The sequence below is a fragment of the Palaemon carinicauda genome, chromosome 7, assembly GCF_036898095.1.
Source record: "Palaemon carinicauda isolate YSFRI2023 chromosome 7, ASM3689809v2, whole genome shotgun sequence".
NCBI lineage: Eukaryota > Metazoa > Arthropoda > Malacostraca > Decapoda > Palaemonidae > Palaemon > Palaemon carinicauda.
Genome location: NC_090731.1, coordinates 165,942,608 through 165,952,607, shown reverse-complemented (window position 1 = coordinate 165,952,607; position 10,000 = coordinate 165,942,608). Strand labels below are relative to the sequence as shown.

The following is a 10,000-nucleotide window of genomic DNA, read 5'->3' as shown; positions in this document are numbered from 1 at the left end:
GAGAGGAAAGGGGGAGGGGTGGGAATGGTTGAATCTGTACGTGTTCGTGAGCGAATGTATATATCTATCTGAATATTTACGTTTTTTTTTTTTTTTTTTTGACGGATCAGTTACACTAGTGTGTATATATAAGAACCAACTACAACAACATTTAATAACTTTAATAACGAATTATACCTTTGTAGACATCCACTGGAAATTCCTTTATGATAAATAAATGCCTCTGGCTGAGCAAGGACTCGAACCTATGCCTCTGCGTCGAAACAATACGAACAGTGATACTACCAACCGAGCTATCAAGAGGGATATAAATTTATTTCAGGTCTACTGTACATATTCCTATCGAATTCAGGATTTTATTTTTACACTTGGAATCAACCCATCTCCACCACTGATAGTTGAGTAATGAGTTTGCAAGACGTGGCTATTTACGATTTCTAACACTAACATTGGTGACTTTAATAGTTGTTCATATCAACTACAATAGCATTTAATATCGAATACTACCTTTGGGAATATACAGTATATCCACTGCATATTCATCAATGATTTAAATTTATTTCAGGTCTACTGTACATATTCCTATCGAATTCAGGAATCTTTATTTTAGACTTGGAATCAACCCATCTCCACCATTGATAGTTGAGTAATGAGTTTGCAAGACGTGGCTATTTACGATTTCTAAACCTAACATTGGTGACTTTAATAGTTGTTAATATCAACTACAATAGCATTTAATATCGAATACTACCTTTGGGAATATACAGTATATCCACTAGATATTCATCTATGATATAAATTTATTTCAGGTCTACTGTACATATTCCTATCGAATTCAGGATTTTTTTTTTTAAACTTGGAATCAACCCATCTCCACCATTGATAGTTGAGTAATAAGTTTGCAAGACGTGGCTATTTACGATTTCTAACACTAACATTGGTGACTTTAATAGTTGTTAATATCAACTACAATAGCATTTGATATCGAATAATACCTTTGGGAATATACAGTATATCCACTGGATATCTATGATAAATGCTTCTGGCTGGGCAAGGATATAATATATTACCCAAGGTAGAATTCGATATTAATACCGCTTCGCGCATGCAGTGTAACATGCCAGGTCAACGTTACATAAGTTGATTTGCAATTCAATTTGATGTAAATTTACGACCCATTTGCGTTTACCAGTTGCTTAGGGATGTGCAAAGACTGATTTGTTCAGCACAACAACGGTCTCATATCTCGTATTTGATATCTGCAATAGGATTACAGGAGACAATATACAATGTTAAAAATTTGCCTTTAAATAAAACGGTAAAAATCTTGGAATAAATGTTGCCAGGCATTTACCGTTTTAAAAACGGATATATGAACGTAAAGGAGTGATAATACGGTCACCAACCCGTATAAGATAATAACAAAGTAGGGTAAAATGACGGTCGCCTGAATTCACTGAAATACGGCTGAGAACTATATTTTTACGGAGAATTTCCGATTAAAATTAAGGTTTTTTTAACAGTGTACCTCTAGCAACTCCACAAATTACAAAATAGAATTATAAATATATAATCACAGGGCAAATGCGAAAAATGAAATATTATTTTGAAAAAATCATACACGCACTAGCTCACACAATATAATAGAATTATTGGAAACATGTAGACGGATGGAGAAGTCTGGCAGTTTTACTCAAAATAAATCCACGAGGAATACACACACACACACATATATATATATATATATATATATATATATATATATATATATATATATATATATAATACATATATATATATATATATATATATATATATATATATATTTATATATATATATATATATATATATATATATATATATATATATATATATATATATATATATATATTTATATATGTATATATATATATATATATATATATATATATATATATATATATATATATATATATATATATATACATGTAGACCTATTGAGAAGTCTGGTGTTTCTACTCAAAATACATCCACGAATAATAGCTAAAACACATATGATGACACCATTTATATCTATATATATATATATATATATATATATATATATATATATATATATATATATATATATATATATAAAGACCAAAGAGCAATAAAATTTCTTGGCTATAATCAAGGGGTAATATAAGACGGATATTGGAGAAAGGCACATTTGGTATGAAAGCTGGCCAACAGACATGGAGTGATGAAAGAAGTAAGAAAAGGGACATTATTCTGATGACGGTATAAAATAATCGGATAATAAAGCAGTTACGAATGAGTGTAAAATACAGGATATTACTGTAGTTTATGATATAATGTCGGTTGGGACGTTCATAAAGTAATACATGAGTAAGGCCACGCAAAAAAAAAAAAAAAAAAAAAAAAAGAGAGAGAGACCTAATCCGTAGATTTCAAAGTAGCCCAAATTGAAGCAACACGCTAAAATACCCAACAGTGGTAAGTCAGTATGACGTCTACGAGGAGAGAGAGAGAGAGAGAGAGAGAGAGAGAGAGAGAGAGAGAGAGAGAGAGAGAGAGAGAGAGAGAGAGAGAACAAAGTTATTAATAGAATACAATTAATACGTTTTCGACGGTCGTAAAAAAATAAATATACTTTTCTATCGAAGAAAATGGAGTTCGTCTTGAGAACAGACAGTAAAAAAAAATAATATAAAAAATGAGAGAGAAAGAACAAACTTATTAATAGAATACAATTAATACGTTTTCGACGGTCATAAAAAAATAAATTTACTTTTCTATCGAAGAAAATGGGGTTCGTCTTGAGAACAGACAGTAAAAAAAAAATAATAAAATAAAAAACCCCGAACAGCCAATGACGCACAGAAGGCAGCATCCACAACAAATGCATCGACGCCAAAAGCCGAAACAAATATTGTCTTCTGGCACCTGTGGGGAAAAGGGACAACTAATTATCGGGCTTAATTATACTGTCAGTCAACCTAATGGGCGATCTTTATGGGAGACCAAAAAATGGTCTGGATGCTGAATGAAGCCTTGGGATTCCCGCTATGATACTGGCAAGAGGGAATCATAGGGAATGGGATGGAAAAAATGCCTTCCATTGGGAATGCAGCTTCAAAATTAAGGTCTTCATTAGTGGAATTGGGAGATTTTCAATATGCAAGTCCGTCTGTCTATATATCTATCTGTCTATCTGTGTGTCTGTCTGTCTGTCTATTTTATCTATTTTTCTATCTATCTATCATCTATCTATACATATATATATATTTTATATTTATTTATATATATATATATATATATATATATATATATTATGTATATATACATGTATATATATATATATATATATATATATATATATATATATATATTATGTATATATACATGTATATATATATATATATATATATATATAGAGTATATATATACATTTATATATATATATATATATATATATATATATATATATACAGAGAGAGAGAGAGAGAGAGAGAGAGAGAGAGAGAGAGAGAGAACCAACTTATTAATAGAATACAATTAATACGTCTTCGACGGTCGTAAAAAAATAAATATACTTTTCTATCGAAGAAAATGGAGTTCGTCTTGAGAACAGACAGTAAAAAAATAAAAAAAAAATAAACTAAAAAACCCCGAACAGCCAATGACGCACAGAAAGCAGCATCCACAACAAATGCATCGACGCCAAAAGCCGAACCAAATATTGTCTTCTCGCACCTGTGGGGAAAAGGGACAACTAATTATCGGGTTTAATTATACTGTCAGTCAACCTAATGGGCGATCTTTATGGAAGACCAAAAAATGGTCTGGATGCTGAATGAAGGCTTGGGATTCCCGCTATGATACTGGCGAGGGAATCATAGGGAATGGGATGGAAAAAAAAATACCTTCCATTGGGAATGCAGCTTCAAAATTAAGGTCTTAATTAGTGGAATTGGGAGATTTTCAATATGCCTGACTGTCTATTTATCTATCTATCTATCTATCTCTGTGTTTATCTGTGTGTATGTCTGTCTGTCTATTTTATCTATCTATCTATCTATCTATCTATATATATATATATGCTCATATATTTACATATATATATAGTTTTATATAAATATATATATATATATATATATATATATATATATATATATATATATATATGTACAGATATATACATTATATATATGTATGTATATAATATATATATATATATATATATATATATATATATATATATATATACATATACATATATATATATATATATATATATATATATATATATATATATATATATATATACATATACATATATATATATATATATATATATATATATATATATATATATATATAACACACAGATATATGCATTATATATATGTATGTGTATATATATACATATATATATATATATATATATATATATATATATATATATATATATATATATATATTAGTTCACCAAACTTTCAGCTGGGCTTCACAAGGCACTACAAGAGTTGGAAGACCCAGGCCTACATGGCTGAGAACTATGAAATGTGAAGTAGGAGATGATGAATGGAGAAGTATTGATTTTTATTAAAAGCTCAAGATAGAGATGACTGGCAAAATGTAACCGAGGACCATTGCGTCAATATATTTATTGATTTCTTACTATATATGGAAATGGGATATATCAATAATATTAGTGATATATTTGTATAACAACTTGATAGAGAAAGGCTGCACTGAATTGATGAAAATGTAGAAGGAAATGATAAATAGCAATAGGAACTGATTAAGTTGTTTCGTATGTTCCCCAAAGCACTTTCATTCACTTGAAGTTATCAGCTCTAAAGCCCTGTCCACACGATCGAGCATGCCCGACGGGCAAACAGTGATACCAGGCCACAATAGCCAGTGAAAATGAGGGTTGATGACGTCAAAAGAGGGAAAAGTAAAGGCAGGGATCTGGCAACACTGTATGATGCCAGATCCCTGTCTGTGGTTTTCCCGCTTCTGACGTCATTAACACTCATTCTGACTAACTATTGTGGTCTGGTATCACTGTTTGCCCCTCGGGCATGCTCGATCGTGTGGACAGGGCTTATGTAGCCTAATGAATAAGCATAATGCTTCTCCAAATTCGGGCTTTGTGTAATCGTATGTAACCAATAAAAATTATAAGGAGCTTCTAAATAAAATAGAATATATAGTAGGTGAGAGGCAGATACTGAAGATGGAATATGTAACAGGACTAAATGTAACTTTGCAAATGCACGAGAAAGTTATTTTTGAGGAAACTCGGAGGGAAATGAAAAATTTTCAGGAATGGAAAGAATTCAGATGTTTATGGAAACTGACGTGAAAAGCGCCAGTGATGGTGACTGTATTTGAGTTGCTGACCAAGATGAGTAAGGTATGATGAAGGATAGGAGCTAAATAAGGGCAGGTTGGAGGGTGTAGGGAAAGTGTATAGTGTTGTTTTGATTATAATAGAAAAAATAGTTTATTTGAATTAATGTTATGTAAAGGTTGTGTGAGAAGCTTGAGGTCAGTAAATGAAAAAGCTGTAAAAGTTGAACATAGACCCAGTGAATGAGTAATTCTTAAGACATGTGACGTGAAAGGTGACGTGAATGTAAAAATCTAACTAGAATTTAAAGCTTTCAGGAGGAAAGAAGAATTTATGTTGAGATATGTAGATTGGACTGTCACTGGTTTGGAGTAATGGATGATCTTCGACAAGATTGTATCTAGTCTCCCTGGTTTCTATATATTCTAATAAATAAAGTATCGAGTTACATTAGATAAAGCACAAAAGCTGTATGTGCAATATTCTTCAGCAATGTAAAGCCAAGAATAAAAGGTGACAATCGCAAAGGAAAAGAGAAATTAATTTCTTAACACGCCAAGAAAGGTCTTTTGTGTGTTTCCTTTTGTGAATTAATATAATGATAAAATTTTTTTATGAATTAAAAGTATTATAATTAAAACATTGATTACATATGAATAGTATACTTTATTGGAAAAATGAATGAAAGTTTCCAATCCTTGTAATTTTATACAGTTGTGTAGTTATTGCAAAAGATTTTAAATGTAAAAAAATAATAGATTGTTGAATGGAGAGTTGGATTATAAGAAAGAATCATTGCAATCATCTCCTTCACGTAAGAGGAATATGCAAATTGAGAGCTAAATAAAGGAAAAAAAAATATAAGCTTCTGACATGAAATGTTCACCAAGCGCATGTTTAGTGAGAAGCGCGTTCATTCCTTCCTAGTTTCTACTCTCATCTGATACTATTCTTCTTCTATCTTCCCCTTTCTTACTACTGTATCGGCCTCATCATGTTACTTTTTCCAACAGTAGATTATAAACAACTCAACGCAAGACAAAGATGGGGTGGGGATGTTGACAAAGAAAATTAATGAGTAATTAGGACGTTTTAATCTGACGCATATTATATATACATATACATGTATACTGTATAGGTATAAATACAGTATATAGTATATATACGAGTGTGTATATATATACTGTATATATATGTATGTATATATGTACTGTATATATGAATATATATATATATATATATATATATATATATATATATATATATATATATATGAAGTATAAAGTAAATATATATACACACATATGCATATAGAGTAAATACACACACACACACACACACATATATATATATATATATATATATATAACATATGTATATATATATATATATATATATATATATATATATATATATATATATGTATAGATCTATCTATCTATATATATATATATATATATATATATATATATATATATATATATATATATATATATTACCTTGATAAACAAAAACAAGATGAAGCAAATTAAATTTTACAACTTTGCAGCAGGCAATTTTCTAATCTATCGTTCATATTACCCCAGGCAGAGCGTGAAAGAGTGTAAACAACTCACTAAGTATTGGACTGCCATCTGTTGGACAAAAAACTCAACTAAGTCTTTCCCCTGAAAACATTAGTGCCCCGAATCACTTATCGTAATTTGCTTCGATTTCCTACACGCCCACCCAACAAGGATAATACACTGATCAAAGATTTAAGCTTTAGCGTAGCTAAACAAATTCCCCTCGGCTCATATAAATCCTCTCACTGGAAAAACAGAGAAAGATAAACGAGAAACAAGATGAGGTTGTTCTAAGCATAATGAGCTGCACTTTGTTTCCTCTGGACAGGAACAAATGTAAATTCCTTCAAAGAAGACGGAAACAGGTTACGGAAGATCCCTAGTTTGCTCAGAGAGAGAGAGAGAGAGAGAGAGAGAGAGAGAGAGAGAGAGAGAGAGAGAGAGAGAGAGAGCGAGAGAGAGAGAGAGAGAGAGAGAGAGAGAGAGAGAGAGAGAGAGATATTAATAGATTGTCGGATCCACCATGGCAGAGTCTAGAATTACGGCGTAGGAGCAAGGTGAGAGGGAGATTACAAATGTTATACTTTGAAAAATTCTCTCCAAGAAAAACTCTGATGTAAATATTCAACGTTATACCTAGATTTTTATTTGATGCATACACACAGTGTTCTTAACTTTTGTTTTGAACATGATTTCATTTAACTCGTTGTGCCACATTAATGAAACTTTACATATTTCTCAACCCTTCTTGCGTCCACCATACATTACAGTACTATGTATGCAGGTAATTTTGTCTTACCTTTTTACTGCAAGGTAATTTTATATATATACTGTATATATATATATATATATATATATATATATATATATATATATATATATATATATATATATATATATATATATATGTGTGTGTGTGTGTGTGTGTGTGTCTGAAAGACACTATTAAAAACCGTAATTTTAATCGGAAATTCTCCATAAAAATATACAGTTCTCAGCAGTATTTTAGTAAAATACAGGCGCCATTAATTTTACCATACTTTGTTATTATGTTTTACAGGTTGGTGGTCGCAATATCACTCCTTTACGTCAAAATATTTATTTTTAAACGGTAAAAATCCTGGAATAAATATTGCCAGGCATTTTTCGTTTATTAATGAAAATTTTTAACAATGTATTTATAGACATAAAGTTGATGACCACAACAGCGGTTCCTAAAGAACTCTACACTGTTAAAATTTTGCATTAAAAAACGGTAAATGCTTGGCAACATTTATTACAGGATTTTTACCGTTTTAAAAACCGATATATTGATGTAAAGGAGTGATATTACGGTCACCAACCCGTAAGGGGTAATAACAAAGTAAGGTAGAATTACGGTCTCCTGTATTTTACTGATATACGGTTGAGAACAGTATATTTTTACGTAGAATTTCCGATTAAAATTACGGTTTTTGCAAAGAGGGTAAACATTGCATCAGGCAATCAACCCACTAATGTAAGGATAACATTAAAGGTAGAATTACGGTCTCCTGTATTTTACTGAAATACGGTTGAGAGCAGTATATTTTTTTACGGAGAATTTCCGATTAAAATTATGGTTTTTGCAAAGAGGGCAAACATTGCATCAGGCAATCAACCCACTAATGTAAGGATAACATTAAAGGTAGAATTACGGTCTCCTGTATTTTACTGAAATACGGTTGAGAACAGAATATTCTTACGGAGAACTTCCGATTAAAATTACGGTTTTTGCAAAGAGGGCAAACATTACATCAGGCAACCGACCCCTTAATGTAAGGATAACGGTAGGAAAGATGTAAATATTGGCAAAAAAAAAAAAAAAAAAAAAAAAAAAATTAGAGAATGAGTAAAATAAAAAAGGGTATTTACTCACTAGTCATCAACGCAATGGGCAGCAGTCAAGAGCCAGGCTTCGTCGAGTAAGGATGCTCCGCACACATACAGGTCTTGGGGTTGTTCCAAAATTGCCGCCTAGAAAATAATAATAATAATAATAATAATAATAATAATAATAATAATGGGGAACAAACCCTCGTGAATATTTTTATAAGATATTATAAATAATGTGTATATAACAATTGTTACAATAACTATAACAATATTATTACACACCTCTCTCTCTCTCTCTCTCTCTCTCTCTCTCTCTCTCTCTCTCTCTCTCTCTCTCTCTCTCTCTCTCTCTCTCTCTCTCTCTCTATATATATATATATATATATATACACATATATTTATATATATATATATATATATATATATATATATATATATATATATATACTGTATATATATACATATATATATATATATATATATATATATACACTATATATATATATATATATATATATATATATATATATATATATATATATATATATATATATATATATATATATATATAAGCTATGTCTATTCAATGAAAGTGGCACCCATGAACAGACGGGACAATACCACAAACACGTTTTTTTTTTCTTTTATCTGAATCGTGATTAAGCCCTACAGAAGAAAAAAAAAACTTTCACAACAGTAAATGGTTCATAAGTCTAAGCCGAACACCCAACTTTTTAGTACATAGTGTCATTCTCCATTTTATGTGAAATCTCACTTCTGTGATGTTGAAACTCCTTTTTACTACCTCTTTCATAGAAACTTTCCAATCCTTTCTATGTCTTTCTTCCATCTTCCTGACAATATTTTTTAATTGTGAGACTTGTTTCAAACACACGAGCACAAAAAAAAAAAAAAATAATAATAATATTGTTTCCTCCTTCCGCTAACCTTTTTCACCACCTAACTTGTCATGTACCTCCACATCCTTCATTATTCCAATTCTGCTTACACTTGATAAAATATACAGTCAACTAATCTTTCTAGTTTCAACATCTTCATTCTTTCAATTACACAGATTATCCCCGTTTCACTTCCATAAAGTTGAGTTGGTTCAACAGACCCTTCATACATTCAAACCTTGGCTTCCATAGACACTCCTAGCTTCTTCCTAAGCGTTAGCACACCTCCTCCTACCTTCCTTGCATCACCATCTCTATATTTGTCTTCTTCTCT

At 30.6% G+C, this 10,000-nt stretch overlaps 1 protein-coding gene across 2 annotated transcripts in view; it reads right to left on the bottom strand.

Annotated features, from left to right (window-relative positions):
• Positions 1–10,000, bottom strand: part of LOC137643707 (chymotrypsin-like protease CTRL-1) — a 622,302-nt gene that overhangs the window by 42,034 nt on the left and 570,268 nt on the right. For both annotated transcript variants that reach the window (XM_068376407.1, XM_068376406.1), the window contains exon 4: positions 8,811–8,908. In XM_068376407.1, coding sequence (XP_068232508.1) covers positions 8,811–8,908 — 98 coding nt within the window. The remainder of the gene's footprint in view (positions 1–8,810; positions 8,909–10,000) is intronic.